The following is a 20,532-nucleotide window of genomic DNA, read 5'->3' as shown; positions in this document are numbered from 1 at the left end:
CTCTACTGTTTGCCCATTAAGCTCCATGTGGTGTTTTGACTATTTTGTTGAGATCCATAAATGAATTTCATAGTGTTGTCCTAGGTGTGAGTTTGGTAAAGAATATAGAATGATATGTTGCTCTTTGAATCAATTTTAATGTGTATAATATAATTGAATATATATGGTTTTGCTACAAAGGCTTTATTTAATGTTATTTCCATCACCTCTTTTTAATCCATTTTTAAGCTCTCTGCCCCTCCTTGTATTATATTTTTGACCATATTTTGCTATAAGGTTAAGTTTTCTTATTAACTAATGTAACTAGCAGAGCTAGTTACTTGGAAAAAATATTACTTATTGACTACCTCAGTTATATGCCCTTCTTCCTTCCTCCACACTCTAGAATGCATTTTGGGGTTCCTGTCCTAATCTATTGTGATAAAAAATGCTTTTTTTCTACTTATATTCTGTAGCTCTTCCTTCAAGAATTATAATATTTGTATACCATTTTCTTGCTGTTATTTTTTTAAGATTTTATTTATTTATTCATGAGAGACAGAGAGGGAGAGGCAGAGACAGAGGAAGAAGCAGGCACCCCACAGAGCATGGAGCCCGATGTGGGATTTGATCTCAGGACCCTGGGATCACAACCTGAGCTGAAGGCAGATGCTTAACCAACTGAGTCACCCAGGCAACCTTGCTGTGATTATTTCATTGAACTAAGTATTTAAGCAAATTAAATGTTCATCATGAAGTGTTTTCTCTCATGACATTCCAGTTTGTAAGTCATTTATTTTTATTCATCCCTTGGTGGTCTGGATTATGTCTTTTAGTAGCTTCCTAGGAAGGATAATGAATGTCCAAGCAAAGAAACATTTAGTGAGTTGTTAACTAACTCACAAGTACACCAAGAACAGCATTAGATTCTTATCAGTTAACAAAGACAGAAAAAAAAAAAAGAAGAAATGAAAACAAACAAAAAAAAAGGACTTTTGTAAGAAAAGGAAGAAGGCAAGGATGTGGGGGGAAGGTGCTAGTCCATAAAGAATGAATTTTGTTTTTCTAATTAAGGTCATTAGTTGGCAGCTATCAAAGAGATTGGTTGGGTAAGCAGTTCTGGAATAGACTGACTAGGTCATTAGAGAAAACAATTTCAGTTGTTTGTGGATTTTCCAAAATTCTTGAGACTTAAACTATGCAGGACAAGGACCGGCTGTCTATAAACGGTGTCTGCCAATGTCCTGCCTGGCATCTCCACCTTAGGCCACGACCACTCCATTTCCTCAGCAGAATTTCTATGAGAGACAGGCTTATAAGTCATTGCAAGTTTGAAAACATCTTCCAGTTGCCATCACAGTTTATAGATTTTTCTGGTCTTAACATTTTCCCTAAATATTGTTCCATTTTCTTCTGGTTATGAGTTGCTAGGGAAATCTTTAGCCACTTGGTTTTTACCCTTTGTATTCTGTCTAAATAATGATATCTGTCTTTTTTTTTTAATGCCCAGAGAAAAGAGTTTTGCCATGATCTCTATCAGCCATTAGTTGGTCTATCTATCTACTTATCTATCATCTATCTATTTATCTATCTATCTTTATCTATCTATCTATCTATCTATCTATCTATCTATCTATCTATCTATCTAGCTATCATCATTATCTATCTTTTTATTTCTGGAACATGGTAAGGCCACTTTAATCTATACCTTTATGTTTTCCTTTGTTTCAACAAAATATTGCAATTTTAGTTTTTTTTTCTGTTCCAGTACCTTTGTTTTTTTCCTCAGGTATACTCATTATCCATATGTTGGATCTACAATGCAGGCCTCTGTATTCATATTTTCCCCAATTGCTTTAATCTTCTTTTGCTTTTTCTTTGAAGTCCATGTAGTTTTAGGGAGTTTCTCATGAGACTGGCTTTTTATTCACAAAATATTCCTTATAGTTATTTAGCTTTTAAGTTATACTAGCTTATGAAAGTAACACATTTAAATATCTAGTTTTCATTGTTTTAAATTTCAAGTTATAACTATTATAATTTTATATATCTAATATATTTTACAGAAAATGAGAACAACTTTGGTAAATTTGAAATAACTAAACAAATTTATTTCTCTTGAACATTTGGTCCTGGGATCTTGGGTGGCTCAGCAGTTGAGTGTCTACCTTTGGCCCAGGGCATGATCCCAGGATCTGGGATCGGGTCCCACATTGGGCTCCTTGCAGGGAGCCTGCTTCTCCCTCAGTCTGTGTCTCTGCCTCTCTCTCTCTCTCTATGTCTCTCATGAATAAATAAAATCTTTTTTAAAAAAGCATTTGCTCCTGGGTTTACTCATATTTATGAAGTTATTAAACACTTAACTTGCATTTATAAATTTAATATACTTAAATCTTTCTTTTAAATCTTTCTTTAAATCTTTCTTTTTTATTAATTGGAAATTTTTATTAAGGAATTGGTAGAGTTACATACAGTTGTATGAAATAATACACAGAGATCCTGTGTACCCTTTATCCAGTTTTCCCCAGTAGCAACATCTTGGGAGCTATAGTACAATATCACAACCAGGAAGTTAACCTTCATACAATCCACTAGTCTTATTCAGATTTTCTCAGTTTTGCTTGTGCTTATTTGTGTTTGTGAGCATGTGTATTTTGTTCTACATAACTTTATTACATGTGTAGGTTCTTGTACCCACCACCACAGTTAAGATATAGAACACAAAGATTCTTCCTTTTGCTTTTTAAAGATTTTATTTATTTATTCATGAGAGACAGACAGAGAGAGAGAGAGAGAGAGAGAGGCAGAGACATAGGCAGAGGGAGAAGCAGGCTCCATACAAGAAGCCTGATATGAGACTTGATCCTGGATCCCAGGATCATACCCTGAGCCGAAGGCAGAGGCTCAACTACTGAGCCATTCAGTGGTCCCACAAGGATTCTTCCTGTAGCTCTTTTAGTTACACCCACTTCCTCTCCCCTCCATCAGCTATCCCCCATATCTCCTGTTTCTAACCCCTTCAACCACAAATCTATTCTCCATTTAAAAATTTGTCTTTCCAAAAAGGTTATATAAGTGGAATACACTAAGTGGCCTTTTAGGAGTAGGTCTTTTCACTAAATTGTTAAATGTATGTGTGTAAAGTTGTTTATTATAGTTCCTTATACTTTTGATGTCTGTAGGGTCTGTAGTGATATCTCCTGTTTCATTCCTGATATTGGTAATTTGTGTGTTCTTTCTTTCGTGTCATTTTCTTGATTTTTTTCAAAGAACCAGCTCTTTGGGTTATTGATTTTTTTCTATTGTTTTCCTATTTTTAATTTCATTGATTTCTACTCATTTTATATTTTATTCCTTTCTATTTTCTTTTTTCTTTGGTTTATATTTTCTTCTCCCCCCGCTTTTAAAATTTTTATTTTTAAGTAATCTCTATAACCAGATTGGGGCTCAGCCTTACAACCCTGGGATCAAGAGTTGCATGCTCTATCAACTCAGCCAGCCATGTTGATTAGGTCCTGTTTATTAATGGTATTGTTGAATTATTCTATATTTTTGTTGATTTTCTGTCTCATTATCGATTGTTGAGAGATGTCAAAATCTCTAACTATCATTGTGGACTTTGTCATTTCTTCTTTCATTTCTGAGTCTTTGTTTTTATATTTTGCAGTTCTTTTATTTTGCACTTACACATTTAGGATCCCCACGTGTCCTTGGTAAATTGACCCTTTTATCATTATGTAATGTCCCTCTCTGTCTCAAGTAATTTTCTTTGCTCTGAAGTCTACCTTAGCTGAAATTAGTATACACACCTATGTTCTTTTGATTAATGTTTGCATGATAGATCTTTTTCCATCCTTTTACTTTCAACCTGCTTATATTTTTATATTTCAAGTAAGCTTCTTGCAGATAGTAGATAGTTGAATCATGGTTTTTTTTTTTAATTTTTATTTATTTATGATAGTCACACAGTCTCTCTCAGAGAGAGAGGCAGAGACACAGGCAGAGGGAGAAGCAGGCTCCATGCAGGGAGCCCAACGTGGGACTCGATCCAAGGTCTCCAGGATCACGCCCTGGGCCAAAGGCAGGTGCCAAACCACTGCGCCACCCAGGGATCCTTGAATCATGGTTTTAAATTGATTTTGACAATCTGTCTTAATTGGAGTATTTAGAATATTTACATTTAGCGTAACTAGTGATATTTTCCAGTCTAAGTCTGCTACTTTATTATGCTTTCTTTTTTTTTTAATAAAGATTTTATTTATTTATTCATGTCTGACACACAGAGAGAGGCAGAGACCTAGGCAGTGGGAGAAGTGGGCTCCCTGGAGGGAGCCCAATGTGGGACGTGATCCCAGGACCCCAGGATCATGACCTGAGCCAAAGGCAGACATTCAACTGCTGAGCCACCCAAGCATCCCTTACTATGCTTTCTAGGTGTGTGTGTGTGTGTGTGTGTGTGTGTGTGTGTGTGTTGGGAGTGGGGGGCAGATGAAAAGGGAGAGAATGAATATTAAGCAGGCTTCATGCCCAGTGTGGAGCTCAATGTGGGGCTCAATCTAAGAACCCTGAGATCATGACCTGAGCCAAAATCAGGAGTCAGATGCTTAACTGAATGAGACACTTGGGCATCCTGTTTTCTTTGTTTTCCATTTCTGCTTTCTTTTTCCTGCCTTTCTGTGGGTTAGTTGAACATTTTTTAGAATTCCATTTTGACCTATCTATAGTATTTTTAAAATGTTTCTTAATATAGCTTATGTCACATAACTTACCACAATCTTCTGGTGTTCTTAGTTTACCAATTTGAATATAGAAACTTTACTCCCTTTATGTCCTTTTAACCTCCTCCATTTATAATACATTGTCTTAAATATTTCTTCTACATACATTTAGAACCAGTACATATAATTTTTGCTTTAACCGTCAAGCACAATTTGGAAGATTCAAGAAGAAAAAGCAAATCTATTGTATTACTTATATTTTTGCTTACTGTGTTCTTTTCTCCATTCTAATGTTTTAAAATTCTTTTATTGTTTCCTTTTTGTTTAGAAAACTTCTTTTAGCTATTCTTTTTAGGCTAGATCTTCTGGCAACAAATTCTCTTACTCTTCCATTATCTGAGATTGTCTTGATTTCTTCAGATTTAATTGCTATGTGTTCTTGGAAAATTGACCCTTTGCAAATTTCCAAGTAGATTTTTTCCCCAAATTTCAGAAGTCTTCAGCCATTGTTTTGATCACTTTTTCCACCTCACCCTCTTTCTCCTCCCTAGGACTCTAATAACATCTATGTAAAATCATTTTGTTAAAGTCTCACAGATCCCTTAGTCTCTGTTCATTTTTGTTTTCAGTCTGTTTACTCTTTGTTGTTCAGATTGGGTAATTTCTATTTCATCTTCTAGTTCATAGGTTCTTTCCTTTTCCTCTTCCATTCTGCTACTGAACTTTTTATTTTCATTATACTTTTCAGTTCTAAAATTTCCTTTTGGTTCTTCTTTTTACATGTTCTATGCCTTAGCTGAGACTTTTTTCTTTTTAATTTAGTTGAAGTGTGTTCACAATTGCTTGTAGAAGCATTTACTTTAAAATCTTTGTCGGATAATGTGAAATTTCTGGCATCTCAGTGTTTGTATCAATTGCCTTTTCTTCATGGAATCTGAAGTGTTTCTAGTATTTGTTATCCCCAGTTATTTATGATTGAATTCTGGACATCTTGGGTGTTATGAGATTCTGGATCTTAATTATATCTCTGTTAGCTATCTCTTTCTGACACCATTCTGACAGGGGAATGGGAGGCATTGCCATGTTGCTGCAGGTGGAATCTAAAATTCAGGTTTCCCACTCATATGCCATTGACAACTTAGGTGGAGTCATTACTGCTGGGTAGGAGTGGGAGTTCTGGCTTCCCAGAAGGCCTCCAGAGATACTTTCCTGGCTAGGAGAGGTAGAATTGCCTTGCTGCTCCCCACATGGCTTCCAGTGACGCCATGGGGATGATGTGGTCTCTTGATTTCTGGGTGGTATGAAAGTCCTCCTGTCCACTAGGCCTCCTATGCCACCACTCCAGTGGGGAGAGTGAGGAGGAGGGTGCTATTTTACTCCTGAGTAGGGGGTGGAAATTAGGTTCTCTAGTGGTCTCTACTGACACTGTAGGCAGGGGCCAGGGCTCATTACTGCCTGGAGAGGATGAAAGGCCTGTTTCCCTACTGGGCCTTCTCTGACATTGTCTTCGGGGCACTTTATTACAAGGTGATGAAGGTTACAGTCTAGGACTCCTATGTTATGTTTTGCGGGTTTGAGTGAGGACAACGTCTGGCTGGGGTAGTAGAACAGTAATTATCTAAAAGTTTTCTTTCTTGCTCGCCTGCCTCTTTGGCAAGAGAGAAAAAAAAGGCATTTGTTAGGTTTTTGTTTTGATTTGTTTGTCTGTGTCTTTCGACGTTTCTGGGTTGTTGGCTTCATGCTCCAAGTCTGGGAATTTGAGGCATAAAGAAAACCCAAGAAATATACCACTTCATTTTCCCTTGAATCCTGAGTTCCCTAGCTCGTCAGCCTTTTTCTCTCCACCTTTCAGCCTCCTTCTGTTTGTTTTATATATAATGTCCAGGGTTTTTAGTTGTATTTAGTGGGAGGAATAGGGAAAAGTATGTTTATATTTCAGAAGTCCTCACTTTTTAAATGCATATCAAATGGATGACCTTGTGAGCTATAAAGCAAAAACATTTCTCTATGCTGTTAAACAACTCTTGTTGATCTTAAAATACTGTAAATCCAGCTCTCTTTAATATTATAATACTTTTTACCAACTTAGTCAAGTACTTTTAACTGATGTGATATGGGCCAGGAGTAAATAGTCAAGAAAGACTTGAGATGTTTTTGTTGCAAAAAAATGTCTTGATTAAAGCACCAGGCCCGGACTGGTGGGGAGAAAGAGCTGTACTGGGGTTGTGAGGAGCTATTGATTATATACTTAAAGTTTTAAAAGAAAGGAAGTTTCTAAAATGATTTTCAGGGAACCCTGGGTGGTGCAGCGGTTTGGCGCCTGCCTTTGGCCCAGGGCGCTATCCTGGAGACCCGGGATCGAATCCCACGTCGGGCTCCCGGTGTATGGAGCCTGCTTCTCCCTCTGCCTATGTTTCTGCCTCTCTCTCTCTCTGTGTGTGACTATCATAAATTAAAAAAAAAATTAAAATGATTTTCATATGCTAAAGAAAACTTAGAGGATCCAGGAGGCCCAAGCTATTGTCAAGCTAGGTTGATTTTTGCCTCTAGCAAAGCATTAACACTAAGACAGTTGTGAGCTACCAGAGGAATTTCTTATTCAGCTTCTCTCAAGTATTTGTCGACCTGCTGCAAGTTGTAAGGAAATTTAATTTTATCTACAATTCTTTTGCCTTTCTTTTGCCACATCATTACATCTGCCCATTTAAAATTGTAAGCCTGAGATCTATTTCACATTTTAAATTGGGATCACTGCCTAATGTGTTAGATACTCTAATATGCCAAACTATGCAAACATTACAAGAACTTTCAATAACAATCATAAACTGGATATTCTTAAACTTCACCTTAAACACAAAGAAGACACTCTGGCAGCAGGGAACTCTTGGTCCATGTCATCAGATGGGACTATTTGTAACCCCATGTCCCCTGCATTCAATTCTTTCATAATCATACCTCCTCTTTTGAGTAAAAATCTATAGCACATACCAGTGTGCTTCTCCGGCTGATTGGATTCATCGAACTTATTTCATTCCTGATTTCTGAATCTGGCTCCTGGCCACCAAGACAATTCTAATGACATTCTGAAGATGGAGAATCTCAATCCTGTGGGGTTTCCGAGCATGGGTGTGGTAGTCAGGCTAAAGCTAGATTTGAGTGAGTTCCAACTCTGCACTTAGTAGTTGGGTGTCCTTGGCTAAACCTCAGTTTACTCTTGTACAGTAGGCTAACAATCTCCATCTGAAAGGGCTGCTGTGAGGATTTAATGAGTGCAGTTTAGATGGCAAGCTTTACGTAAATAGTCATCTTCTTTCCCACAAGCATTTACTCAGCAGTCCCTGCTTTGTTGGCTCTAGTTTTTGCTGCTTCTGTGATGAACATGATTGCCTCTTTTACATCTTCCCATGGTTCTGACAGTTCTCTTTCATCTCAATCTGTTGGTTTATCCGCTGTGACATGGAAATCAGGATTTCTTTGATTTCCTTGGGAATGTGAAGCAGTTATTAACTGAAATCTTATTCTCTTTTCTCAAGAGAATCTTCCAATATTCTGTTACCCTCTATTCTCTGCTCTGCTCATTTTCCTATGTGCTTTTCCTTTCTTCTTCTTCTGTAGAAATTGTACATATCCTTTGTGCTGCTTTTTGTTCTGTTTACTCACCTCTGGTTAATAGGGCCCATTTTATCCTTACCTAATATTGTCCCAAAATAGTGTGGGTAGAAACACTCTGACTCCCTCCCACATTTATCTAAGCATCCCTTCACTACCTCCACCCATGTGGAGGCCTGCCTGCTGACGCCTTTTTTTTCTATTTAGTCTCTGAGCCACCTGAAGAAAGTGTGGTAAAAGCGGTTCAGGGGCAGCCTTCCTCTATGAGCTTTATTTCTACCCTCTCTGAATGTGCTGTACATCTGTACTGCAGACCAGCTCTGAAGAGGTGAGGGCATGGCTTATTTTCTGTGTTTTTGATTTGTCCCTCTGTTTGGGGGAGAGACAACCACTTTGTTGAGAAAGTTGGGCCTTTATTTTCCTGAGTCACCGGGCATATTTCTCCCAGGTCAGATCTGGTCCATAGCTGTGGCTAAGTGGGCTTGCCTCCCAGCCACGTACCTCCCAGGCAAGGAAGCCTGGTCAGAGAAACAGTGCCATCATGTGGCCACTCAGCATTCTCTCCAGGCCTGCTCCCACTTCACTGAAGCCTCTAAGGCGTGTGGGTGGGGCTGGTGGGGTCAGGAGCCCAAAGGGTGTCTTTTGTTGTTCCTGTCACCCTCCCATCCTCTGCTCCCTCAGGGACTGCAAGCCCCTCCAGGATGAGGGCAGAGAATCTGTCAGGCCTTCAGAAGCTCCTCACAACCATGCCCAGAAAAGAGACTCGTGACTTGGCTCCCTTGAGTCCTCCCTGTATTGGATTTTGTCTTTATTCTAGGTCCTTTTTACTCTTCAAACTACCTAGAAAGATAGTCTTTGTAAATGTGATATAACACCACCATCTTCTTAAGAAATACTCTGGAAAAAATTGTGAGAAAGCAAAAATGCATCTTAATTTTTCTGTTTTCCTGTTCCCAGGCCTCTTCTCCTAGCCCACCTTTTGAGGTATGCTGTGCCCATAACCTTTGCCAGTATCCTACTGCAGGGCACATTCAGACTGTCCCATCTCTCTTTTATTCTTCTTAAGATTTATTTTATTCATGAGAGACACACAGAGAGAGGCAGAGAGACATAAGCAGAGGGAGAAGCAAGCTCCCTGCAGGGACCCGATGCAGAACTTGATCCCAGGACCCCAGGATCATGACCTGAGCCGAAGGCAGACACTCAACCCCAGAGCAGGTGCCTCCAGACTGTCCCATCTCTTAAATGTTGTTAGTTTGGGGCCTTGCTTTGCTCTGAGCTTCTGGATTCAGGACGATCAAGGGCTTACATTTCAGCGCCTCGTAGGATGCCTGAGGATTTCTACTCTGGTCTTCTAGATATTAATAGCCAGGAGCTGTTTGAGGGCAAGAATTTCAAGCCCCAATTAAGGTGGGTGCTGGAGTTACTTGTGGATGTAGCAGAGTAGTATAATTTGATGGCCTGCAGGTGGCTACCTCGCCCAGTTACCAACAAGGCTAGTGCATCTTGTCAGTGACCCCTTGGTGTCAAGCGGGACTTCTTTGCAGATTCCATCAATGAGGGCAGCAGAAGGGCAGTGATGCGCAAGAGGTGCTGAAATATTTGGTGCCCACAAACCTCCTTGCTCCTTATTCCTCTGTTAGGTCCCTCGGGAGGGGTGCATTGGACCAGAAAATCTGGTACCCCACCACCTAGGACATAGGAGCCACTCAAAAGCGCTGAACTTGGTTAATCCTAGGAGATGGGGGATCCCTGGGTGGCTCAGCATTTTGGCGCCTGCCTTTGACCCAGGGTGTGATCCTGGAGACCTGGGATCGAGTCCCGCGTCGGGCTCCCTGCATGGAGCCTGCTTCTCCCTCTGCCTGTGTCTCTGCTTCTCTCTATCATGAATAAATAAATAAAATCTTAAAAAAAAAAAAAATCCTAGGGGATGATGTGCTCTCAAGCGCGGGGGGCGGGGGGGAATTCCGGAACACGCCCCTCTGCCGTTTCGGCGATGCCTCCCCCGGGCCGCGCGGTGGCGCTGTGGCCCCGCGGAGGCCGGGTGGCGCCGGGGCGCGCCGGGGCGAGCGGGCTTCCGGGGACCCTCCGAGCGGCGGCGGCGGCGGCGGGGCGGCCGCGGTGAGTGCGGCGGGCGGCCTGGGGCGGGGCGCCACCCCCGGGGCTCTCGCTGGGGGCCAGCCCCGAGCAGGCGCCCTCGGCTGCCCCGCGGCTTCCCCCGGGAGGGCGAGGCGGCGCGGGGCTGGCGGTGCAGGCCCGGGAGCGCCCCCCACCCCCCCTCTGCCCCATCCCCCCCCGGAGCCCTGGGCGCATCCCTGCGGCGCCCCGGAGCCTGCTCCTCACTTGCGCGGGGAGGGGGAGGGGGGGTGGGGGTGGGGGGCCGGGTCTGTGCTCTGATCCCGCGGGGTCCGTCTGCCCCACAGGCTCTCCCACCCGCCACCCTGGCCCTCCTCTGCTTGGACGGCGTCTTCCTCTCCTCCGCCGAGAATGACTTTGTGCACCGCATCCAGGAGGAGCTGGACCGCTTTCTGCTGCAGAAGCAGCTGTCAAAGTGAGCTGGGGCGGGGGGGGGGGGGGGCTGCCCGTGCAAAAAAAAAAAATCCTGCCGAGCCCCCTGTGCCCCCTTCCCAAGCGGCTGGTTCCTCCCTGGCTCTGGTCCTGGCCTCTGGGTTTAGTGCCCTACTCGCTGGCGTCTCCCAGCCACATCTTTGCTGTGCGGTTCTGGGCATCACCCAGAGGCTGCAGGGCCCCAGCCCAGGAAGGGAATGGCTCAGCACCTGCACCAGGACCTCCGCGTGGTAACCTCTATGCCCGAGTCCTTTGCAGCCGGCCAGGGACGCAGGGGGGCAGAGGGAGCAAACCGGGCATGGACCTGGTGGGGGTCAGGCCCTAGGCCCCTGCTCAGCGCTCATTCCCGTCCCTTCCCAGGGTACTTCTTTTCCCCCCACTCTCCAGTCGTCTCCGGTACCTGATCCACAGGACAGCAGAGAATTTTGATCTTCTGAGCAGCTTCTCTGTTGGGGAGGGCTGGAAGAGAAGGACAGTCATCTGCCACTTGGATATCAGGTGTGTATCTTGGTGCTCTGGGGGCCCTCAGTACCTCCTTGTGGGTTGGCAGGTGCGCTGGTCGGGAACCAGGACCGGCAGCCTCCAGGCTGCTTCCCAGGTCCCCACCGCAGCTGCCTAAAGTCGTCGCCTTCTGTTTCGGCAGTGCAGTCGGTGTGTACTGTATGTGGGACTCGCTCAGCAAACTCAGTTATGTGCTTGGGCCGAAAGACAGAAAGATAGAGCAGGTTAGGCAGTGAGAGTGTTTGCCCCAAGAGCCCATGGAATGTGGGAAGCACACTTGAACCTCACGCATCTCTGTTCCCGTGTGCATCTCATAAGATCTTACAGCGACTGTGATCCTGGTGTTTAAAGTTACTTCTTTTTCTTTTTTTTTTTTTTTTTTAAGATTTTTAAAAATTATTTACTCATGAGACACACACACACACACACACAGAGAGAGAGAGAGGCAGAGACACAGGCAGAGGGAGAAGCAGGAGGCTTCATGCAGGGAGCCCAATGAAGGACTCGATCCCGGGTCTCCAGGATCATGCCCTGGGCTGAAGGTGGTGCTAAACCACTGAGCCTCCTGGGGTGCCCTTTCTTTCTTTCTTTCTTTTTTTTTTTTTTTTTAAATAAGAGAGAGTAGGGGCAGAGGGAGAGAGAAAAATCTTAAGCAGTCTCCATGCTTAACCCAGAGCCTGATGTGGGGCTTGATCCCAAAACCTTGAGGTCATGACCTGAGCAGAAATCAAGAGTTGGATGCTTAATCGACTGAGCCACCGGGCGCCCCCATTACATATTTTTCTAACAAAGTTACCGAAATGCAATTACTTCACTTCGTGTATAACTGAAGATTCAGCTGTCTCTAATTTATGACACCAGAGGGAGAGCTGGTTGCATTGTGCTTCTTCAGAGTTGGCATTCAGCCTCCTTTATATTGCCTTCCTATTGTATTTTCAGGGGTCATCTTGGCTTTGGTTTTGGCCTAATGCTGACTTGAGAGCCTCATGCCTGAATGGCAGGTAGCTCCAGTAAACCATTGTCCTTGGGGCCCATGCACTGCTCTGATCACACCTCCTGTTCCTGCTCCAGGTCACCCAGTTCAGATGGACTCTCTGGCTCCTGCCACCCTCCTGCCTCTCAGCCTGGCAAATATCGAGGTCCTTGGCCCACCTCAAACCAAGCACCTGCTGGTCCTCGAGGGGCACGGGCTGGCCGGGGTCATCGTGGACGCAGACCGGACCAGGCTTTGTATGTGCCCCGAGTACTGCGCCAGCAAGAAGAAGGGGTACCATGCTCTACCCCAGGGCTCAAAGGAGACGCTCCAGCTGGTGACCTTCTGGAGGAGCCTGGGAATGTTGGTGCTGGGGACCTCAACTCTGTTCCGGACCCTCCTGTGTTGATGACTCAGGCACCTGTGGACCCAGAGGGCCCAGACCAACACTGTGACAGTGAGCAGCTACTGGACCCACTTGGCATTGAGTCCCCACGGCCTGAGAGCCACTCAGGGATGGGAGATGGGTTGGAGATGGCCACCCGGCTTGGATCCAGTCTGCGGCTGGACTTGGAAGAGGAGAGTGGGAATGAGGTGGAGAAGAGCCTGGCGGCAGAGGAGGAAAACGAAGAGTTGGAAGAGGAGGGGCCTGGCAGCTGCTCCAAGGTCGATTACAGTGAGCTGCTACAGGAGGTGATGAGGCTCTTAAGCCCAGAAAAGGGAGGGCGGAAGTGAGGTGGGTGTGCTCCTGGGTGGATGGGGGCACCAAGGGTCCTGGCAAGGAGGGGTGGGGGCTATGCTGGCTGAGCAGGGCTGGGTGTTGGGTGATAGGGGGCCCTTTGGAGACGTAGGGGAGGGGCAGTGGGACTTGCCTGAAGGAGCAGGGACTGACACAGTGGAGGGGACAAGGCTCAGGATGTGGGGTCAAAGGTGTGGATTTGGGTCCCTGTGCAGCCATGCAGGAGCTGTTTGACAAGCTCCTCTCTGGGCAGATCATTTGTTTTTCTGAATTGCTCTTTCCCCATGTGAGAAGCAGATAATAATACATTGTTTCACGAAGTAACAGATGGGGGGTATATGTGGAATTGCCTCCTAAGGACTACAGGCCTTGGTCATGAGAATGATTCTTCTGCCTGAAGTTTTGTGTTACAAATCTCATTTCCTTGGAACTGTGTATCTGCCTCTCAGAGTGGCTAGGGTGTTGGGTTGGGAGGGTGGGCATCTTTTATTACTATGTTGTACATGAGGAGTAGAGGCCAGATAGACTTGCTTAACATCCCATTGTTAGTAAAGGGAGGAAAGATCCTGGACTTGCCCAGTTCTGTCTCTTACTATGTATCTTTGGGGGAGTTACTTAGCTCTTTGATTTATAGTGCTCCTCTCTGCAGAGAGGGTGTATGGAGTATGGTTTTCAGGGTTCTATAAAACATAGTGCATGTAAATGCCAGTTACCCAGTGAGGACTCCATAAAAGTAAGTTACCTTCCCTAAAACTCCTGCCTCTCCACCTTCAAGCCCATCCTGCCATCATGCTGCCTTTCCCAGACTCTTGCCAAGTGTGGCTCCTGTGGAAACCCATGTGTGGTGCCCTCCTCTCTGCCGTGTGAGCCCTGCTTCTGCCTGCAGGCCTCTGGTTTTGAAGCAGATGTTTGGAGCCCTGTGTGTCAGAGCTCCCCTTGCTAAAGGGTGTGATCTCTCCCAGATAATAGACAACCTGACCAAGAAGGAGATTCAGGTAGAGAAGATCCATGTGGACACGTCCTTCTTCATGGAGGAGCTGCCTGGAGAGAAGGATTTTGCCCATGTGGTGGAGATCTACGACTTTGCGCCCACACTTAAGACTGAGGATCTGCTGGCAGCATTTTCCGAGTTCCAGTGAGTGCTCATGAGGCTTCTGGGAGGCAGGGGAGGTGGGTGCTCGCCCCTGGAGAGGAGCGAGGACATCGCTTTGTGGTTGGGGACACTTGCCTGCCCGTCCCACAGTATCAAGCTATCTGGAAAGAAGGGCAGAAAGTGGATGTGGTTGCTCCGGGCTACATATTCCCGCTGGCCACTACTGTACAGAAGGAAAGAGCTGGGTTTTTAGTGGTGGGCATGTGCAGCAGCCCTGGATCTGGTCCTCTGGCACTCAGCAGCAGCTCTCCATCCTGCCCCCTGCATACCCACATGTCTGCCAGGAGCCAGGCCCTCTGCTGGGATGCATGACCCAGGGAGCCCACTGCCTCCCCCCTTGCTCTATGTCCCGGCCACCCAGTCAGTCAGTCAGTCTACAGACTGAGGCCTCTTTCTGTGCAAGAACTGTTTGTGCAGTGAGCTGGAGCAGAGTCAGTGTGGAGATGGGCACCAGGAGAGTATGTTGCAAGCAAAGACTTCTGCTTCCCGAAATTTCTTGGATCTAACTCCAGTCTTTTCTCTGATTTTCTCTTTTTTTCTTTTCTTTCTGTTTTTCTTTTTTCTCTCATGCTCATTTTCCTTTCTCCAGCTTCCTTTCTCTTTTCCTGTTTAGTCTCTCTCTCTCTCTCTCTCTTTTTTTTTAAGTTTTAAGTCTCTGCATCCAACATGGGGCTCAAACCCACAACCCTGAAAGCAAGATCACATGCTCCACTGACAGCCAGGTGCCCCTCCTGCTTACTCTTTTAAAAATCCCTTTCTCGGGGTGTCTGCATGGTGTAGTTGATTAGGTGCCTGACTCTTGGTTTCAGCACAAGTCATGATCTTGGAGTGTTGAGATCAAGCCCCGAGTCAGGCTCTGCACTCAGTGTGGGGTCTGCTTGGGACTCTGTCTCCCTCTCCCTCTGCCCCTCCCGCTACTCTCTCATTCTCAAATAAGTAAAATAAAAATCCTTGAGGGGAAAAAAATAGAAATCCTTTTTTTCATGGCCTCGTTTTCAGACTGCTTCCCAAACTGCCCTCCCTTGCCTCTCTGAACCTGAGGAAGGCTGAAGGGGCAGCTTGGTGCAGCACACTCATCTGCTCTCACTCCCTAAAGGCATGTCCAAAGGGGGGCACCTGTGACTTCTTCAGCCGACGTGAGCAGTGCCCATAGAGAAACTGCTTCTGGCCTCTTATCAGCCCCAGACTCAGTGTGGCTTTCTTGAGCAGTAGAAGAAAGCTGATCAGAAGCAGTAGCACCGACCTCCTTATTTTAGGTTCTGCTCTCCTATCCCCAGTACATAAACCCTTTTATAGCCACCTCGGATGCCCTTGTCCTCACTGTGGTGGTAGCTGTGTGCAGCCTCCTTCACCCTTGGCACTGTGTTCTTCGAGCTCTTTTGAGTCCTGTCTTCCTCAGTTCTAGGAATCTGGTACCCACCTGATTAACAGGGGTGATACTTGCCTTTCTGAAGCTAACCGTCTTTGAGAAAGTTTGCTGCAAAGGGCTGTTTCCTTCCCAGGGGAGATAGGAGCTTGTCTTGGGCTCATAGTGTTGGAGGATTGAAGGTGGGAGGGGACTCCTTTCGCAGAAAGGGTTTCGCCCCTTGCTATTGTACTCACTCTGTCTCCTCTTCCCTGGCACAGAGAGAAGGGTCTCAAGATTCAATGGGTTGATGACACACACGCGCTCGGTGTCTTTCCCTGCCTGGCCTCAGGTATGCAGCTCACGGTGGGCTCGGCCCTTTCTCTGACTGCCATTGACAAGGGAAGGATCACCCGTGTCTAGGGTGCAGGCTCACCTGTGCAGGTGGACTGGTAGCTATGCCCAGCCTGCCCAGTCCAGAAATCAGAGGCAGCAGAGTGGGCGCTGGCCAGGCCAGCTCACACTCTTTCCTGTTCAGGTCAGAGGTTTCAGATTCAGGTGATGTTTACTGAGCACATGTCACAGGCTGAGCTCTGGGTGCTTCCACATGTTAAATGAAATCATATGAATGTGCTCTTTTTATAGGTAAAAGGCCTTTAAATACTGGCAATTTCATATGGTTTAAAAAAAAAAAAAAAAAGATATGTTTTTACCCAGCTTTCATAGCAGCCTCAGGAAGTAGGTCAGATAACTTCTATTTTACAGGTGGGGAGACTGAGGTTCCAAGAATGTAAGTGGTCTGTTCAAGGTGACGGAGCATCTCAGTATCGAGTCTGGGGATGTCAGCCAGGCCGCTGGCAGTAACTGCAGTGCACCTTCCCCCTCTCAGCCACTTTCCCAAGCCGCCCTGCCTCCCCCTGCTGCTCACTTTGGGTGTGTTTTTCAAGACCCCCGACCCCTTTAGCTGGGCTTTTCACAACCACAAGCTTCTGAACACCAGAGCAGGGAGAGGTTGTAGCTGCTGTGAGCCCAGTTCTCAGGAGAGCCCGAGGTGTTGAGGGAGCAGTACTGGGGCCTGGGGGCTGCTGCTGCCCCAAAGAAGTAACTGACTGTGGGCGGGCAGGGCGATGACCACAGGGTGCATCGTAACAGTGAGCACTGGGTGCGGCATGGCCGCGGCTGCCTCCTGGGCGCTCCCAAGCCGTGAGTGAAGAGCAGGTCCCGTCCGGCCTCAACTTCCTTGTGTGTAAAGGGGTGGCTTGCACCTGCTGCTCTGGCGTGCCATGTCTGACGTGCTGTAGCCCAAGTCTTCTGTGGGCAGAGCGCAGCACGACTCTGGGCAGTGAGGGCATCCACCGGGAGGGTCTTGACTAGGGGAAGGGATAGAGTTTATCTGGAGCTCCTGGTCTTTTGAAGGTGGCAGCCTGCCTTCACTGATGCAGCCTCGCTGCTATGGCTCCTAACGGGCCCACGGTGGAGCACGGACGCCAGGCTCTGCACAGGCTTCTCATCTGAGAGCACAGGGGCCCTGTGCAGCTTGCAGGGGCTCTGGGGGCGGGTGAGGCCAACTGATGGCAGCGTTGTCAGGGCAGCCATGTCCCTGAGCTTTAAATGGGTACAAAAAAGGGGCTCTATCAGTTTGGGGTGATACATGCATTCCTTGGCCCTGACGGGGCACTTCACCAGGAGAGAAAGGGATGGCTCCAGATCTGTTTTCTTTCCGTAGCTGCTGAAGCCCTGACCAAGGAGTTTCCTATGCTCAAGATCCGGCCCCTCACGCAAGGAACCAAGCAGTCAAAGCTGAAAGCCTTGCAGAGGCCAAGTAAGGAAGCCACTTGTGTCCTGATGGGAAGGCTGTGAGTGGGCAAGTGTTTGGTTGGGCAGGGTGGGGCCTTCCCTCCAAGTCATTCCTTGTCCTTCAGCTCTCTGTCTTAGGCCCACTGGGCACACCCCAGGAGCCGGGGGTGCCCAGGAAGAGGGGCCCCCTCAGGGAGAGCTGTTAGCCAGCTGCTCTGTTCTGGGCTTGCCCTCCTGTGCTTCCCTCTTCTGGCTGTTGCTCAGGGAAAAGCATGGTCTTTCCTGTAGGACCATGGAAACCATATTTTACAGTGGGGCAAGAAGAGCTTGGATCTTGGGGTCGGCCCTGATTGTGAGCCTGCTTCTGTCACTTATTTAAGTTCACCTTGAGGAAAAGGTCTGTCAGCCAGTTCCTTTCTCTGTAAAATAAACAGATTGTACAGGGTAAACTGGAGGGGTGACTAAAACAGCCCGGCAGACCTGCCTGGAGCAATGGGGGGGGGAGGGCATGTAGAAGATGCCAGGTAAATGAGAGCTCCTCCTTTTTCCTCTTCTCCCTCCTGAAAGCATGATGAGGGATTTTAGAGGCCAGTTTCTGTGGCTGCAAAGTGGCTGGCAAGACTGGCCCAGTAGAGGCCCACTGGGGCCATCCACTGCTCCTGTGGCCCATGTAGCCTTTGCCTGGGCTTGAGGACAGTATCTGGTCAGTCCAGAAGCTTCAGGTGTCCCATCTTGACTTGATTTTCTCCCAGGTGGCCCAGGCAGGGAAGATGCAGAGGTGGCAGGATTAAGCAAGGACCCCATGGGCATGTGGCCATGCTGTGGGCCCAGCTGGGCCTTAGAGGTTGGCTCAGATGGCCTCTAGGCTGCTGTCGCTGGGAAGAGTGGTGGCCATAGCCTTGAACTCAGGTCCTCATCCATGGGGCTTTCTTTTAGAGCTCCTGCGTCTGGCGAAGGTGAGACCGCAGACCAATACAGCGGTGGCCAGGAGGCTGGTGGCCCGGGCCCTGGGGCTCCAACACAAGAAGAAAGAGCGACCTGCAGTTGAGTCTCCTACCTCCCTGAGGCCCTGAGGGGCCCAGCAAGCCTGGATTGGCACCCCCAAGGACTAGACTGGTGCCCCAACACCACTAGCCTTTCCTGACACTACAATAGCCCTGTACTGTTTGTTAGGGTGTCCCTGTGGGCCGTGGTGGGCTTTAGTTTGATCTAGTTCCAGAAGTTGAGAAAAAATAAAAATTTGAAAGTTGGTTCAAAATGAGATGGTCTGCCAGGGAACACTAGGGGGTGCTGTTGGTTTCCCATTTTAGACCTGGGGCTGCTGAAGAAAGGGGGGTCTAGATTGGCCTGGAGGATCCCAGCAGGGCCTCAAAGGCATTTTTGCCCATTGTTTACCCAGTTGGGGCAGGGGAGGGGGGTTTGCACCTGTTGTGTGACACCTGCTCAGTCTCCTCTAACAAGTCGGGCATCCTAACCTGTTGCCATGTGCCCAGTGCGGATGGCACCGACCCTTTGAACTGGTCCTAGCCTTCCTTGCTGGTGTGGGTCACAGAGGGCTTGTTGCACAGTTCTGTAACCATGAACAAAGCCATAGAGGCAAAACCTGAAGGGGGTGCTGAATTTGGCTCCCACACAAGACAAGGGCATCTGTGGGGACAGGGTCTAGGTCACTCCTGTTTGTGGTGTGGGAGGAACTGGTGCCAAGCCAGCCCTCTCTGGTGCTCTGGATCCTTCCAGTTTGCTGGGCGGCAGTATGCTCTTGATACGAGCGGGAGCTCCTGTGCCCGGGTAGAGTGGCTAGCCCTGGCTGCCTACCCTGACCGCGCTGGGAAGATCTGCCCCTGCGCTGCCTGGCTCGGGCACCGGCCTCGTGGGACCCTCCTAAGATGGGTTAAGTCTAGATGCTTCCACACAGCTGCTGTGCCCCCCCCCACCCGAAAACTCCCTAAAAACAAGAGTTCAAGAAAGGTCAGGACTTGAATTTTTGTGATCTTAGACCGCTGCTGCCAGAGGGCAGGAGTTGGTGCTTTGTGGTGGGTCCTGAAGGTGGCCCGGAACCCCTCTCTGTGGCCGGAAGCTGAGAGTGGATGCCAAGGCTCCCTCCCGGCCAACCGTCCCTGGGAGCTCTGCTGCTCAGGGCTGGGGGGGCCAAGGCCCAAATGAACGACAGATGCGTATCATAAACCTTTTATTTAAAGTTTCAAGTATGTGTAAGTGTCTGTGATGACACATGGCGCTCAGTGGGTGTCCTCATCACCCAGGACCCAGGTTTATAGCACCGTTACATCAGTTACCCACAGAATTGGAACAACAGAAAGATGAGTCACTTACACAGGTGGGTTGGTTTTTCTTCTGAGCTATACTTTCAAAGGCCCAGATGCCCAATATTAAATGCCACTAAGTTACTTTGTGTTTCAAAGTCTGTGAAAATATAATAATGGTATCTTGTAAGAGAATTTCGGAGTGGGGGGTGGGGGAAGAAGCACCAACTCTGAGCTCGCTCACCTAATTAGAAAACATGTGGCAGCATTATTTGTATATGTGAATATAACAGAGGAGAGGCAGTCTTTAATTGGAAGAAGGGTCTAGATATTCAGGTTGTCTGGAAATGACTGAAGAGGAGGAAGATGGAATTCAGCCCAAACCCCTTGGGTGGACAGCTCACAACACCGATGGGGCCCCGTGTTAACCTGGCGTGAGCTGGGTGGGGGGGTGTCCTACAAGGGGCAGACTGCGGGGTAGGTGGGACCGGCCGCTGCTAACCCGTGCTCCTGGGGTCCCAGGCTGGATGGCTCTTGGTGGCCACAACCCTGGTAGTCGTCCCAGGCTCCCGAGGTCAGGCGGCAGCCCCCAGCAAGTGACAGGCACATGCCTTCCTCCTGAGCCTCGGACGAGGCTGCAGGGGGTCGAGACGGCAGGCACAGGGCTGGACGAGGAGAGATTGTGGCCCTCGGACTGCAGCTGTTGGGGAAGGTGCGCCGGGGCCCCGAGACGGGCGGTGGTGACCTGGTGCTTTACCGTGCAGAGAGCTGGTTATTTATGAGTCCACTGAAGTGTTCAAACTTTTTTTCCGTCTCTTCACTGAAGGAACCGCCTGCAGGGTGGGCATTGGGGAGACAGAATTTGGCAAACCAGAGGTGCTGCCTGGCC

At 47.5% G+C, this 20,532-nt stretch overlaps 2 protein-coding genes across 6 annotated transcripts in view; one reads left to right on the top strand and one right to left on the bottom strand.

The window, feature by feature from the left end:
* The window catches only part of R3HCC1 (R3H domain and coiled-coil containing 1), a 47,255-nt gene that overhangs the window by 648 nt on the left and 26,075 nt on the right, over nucleotides 1–20,532 (top strand). Inside the window, exons 2-10 of one of the 4 annotated variants that reach the window (XM_077868833.1) lie at nucleotides 8,514–8,634; nucleotides 9,264–9,290; nucleotides 10,730–10,857; nucleotides 11,235–11,372; nucleotides 12,447–13,041; nucleotides 14,050–14,222; nucleotides 15,867–15,937; nucleotides 17,312–17,407; nucleotides 18,319–18,640. In XM_077868833.1, the coding sequence (XP_077724959.1) occupies nucleotides 8,596–8,634; nucleotides 9,264–9,290; nucleotides 10,730–10,857; nucleotides 11,235–11,372; nucleotides 12,447–13,041; nucleotides 14,050–14,222; nucleotides 15,867–15,937; nucleotides 17,312–17,407; nucleotides 18,319–18,455 (1,404 nt within the window). In that variant the 5' untranslated portion in view covers nucleotides 8,514–8,595 and the 3' untranslated portion in view covers nucleotides 18,456–18,640. Of the gene's footprint in view, nucleotides 1–8,513; nucleotides 8,635–9,263; nucleotides 9,291–10,729; nucleotides 10,858–11,234; nucleotides 11,373–12,446; nucleotides 13,042–14,049; nucleotides 14,223–15,866; nucleotides 15,938–17,311; nucleotides 17,442–18,318; nucleotides 18,641–20,532 lie in introns of those variants that run through there. The other 3 variants (XM_077868832.1, XM_077868836.1, XM_077868834.1) reach the window with 3 other exon arrangements.
* LOXL2 (lysyl oxidase like 2) overlaps nucleotides 19,558–20,532 on the bottom strand; it is a 90,859-nt gene continuing 89,884 nt past the window's right edge. For both annotated transcript variants that reach the window (XM_077868830.1, XM_077868831.1), the window contains exon 14: nucleotides 19,558–20,476. In XM_077868830.1, the coding sequence (XP_077724956.1) occupies nucleotides 20,397–20,476 (80 nt within the window). In that variant the 3' untranslated portion in view covers nucleotides 19,558–20,396. The remainder of the gene's footprint in view (nucleotides 20,477–20,532) is intronic.

The sequence above is a fragment of the Canis aureus genome, chromosome 24, assembly GCF_053574225.1.
Source record: "Canis aureus isolate CA01 chromosome 24, VMU_Caureus_v.1.0, whole genome shotgun sequence".
NCBI lineage: Eukaryota > Metazoa > Chordata > Mammalia > Carnivora > Canidae > Canis > Canis aureus.
Note: the sequence above shows the minus strand (reverse complement) of the source record. Positions and strands in the feature narration are given on the sequence as shown.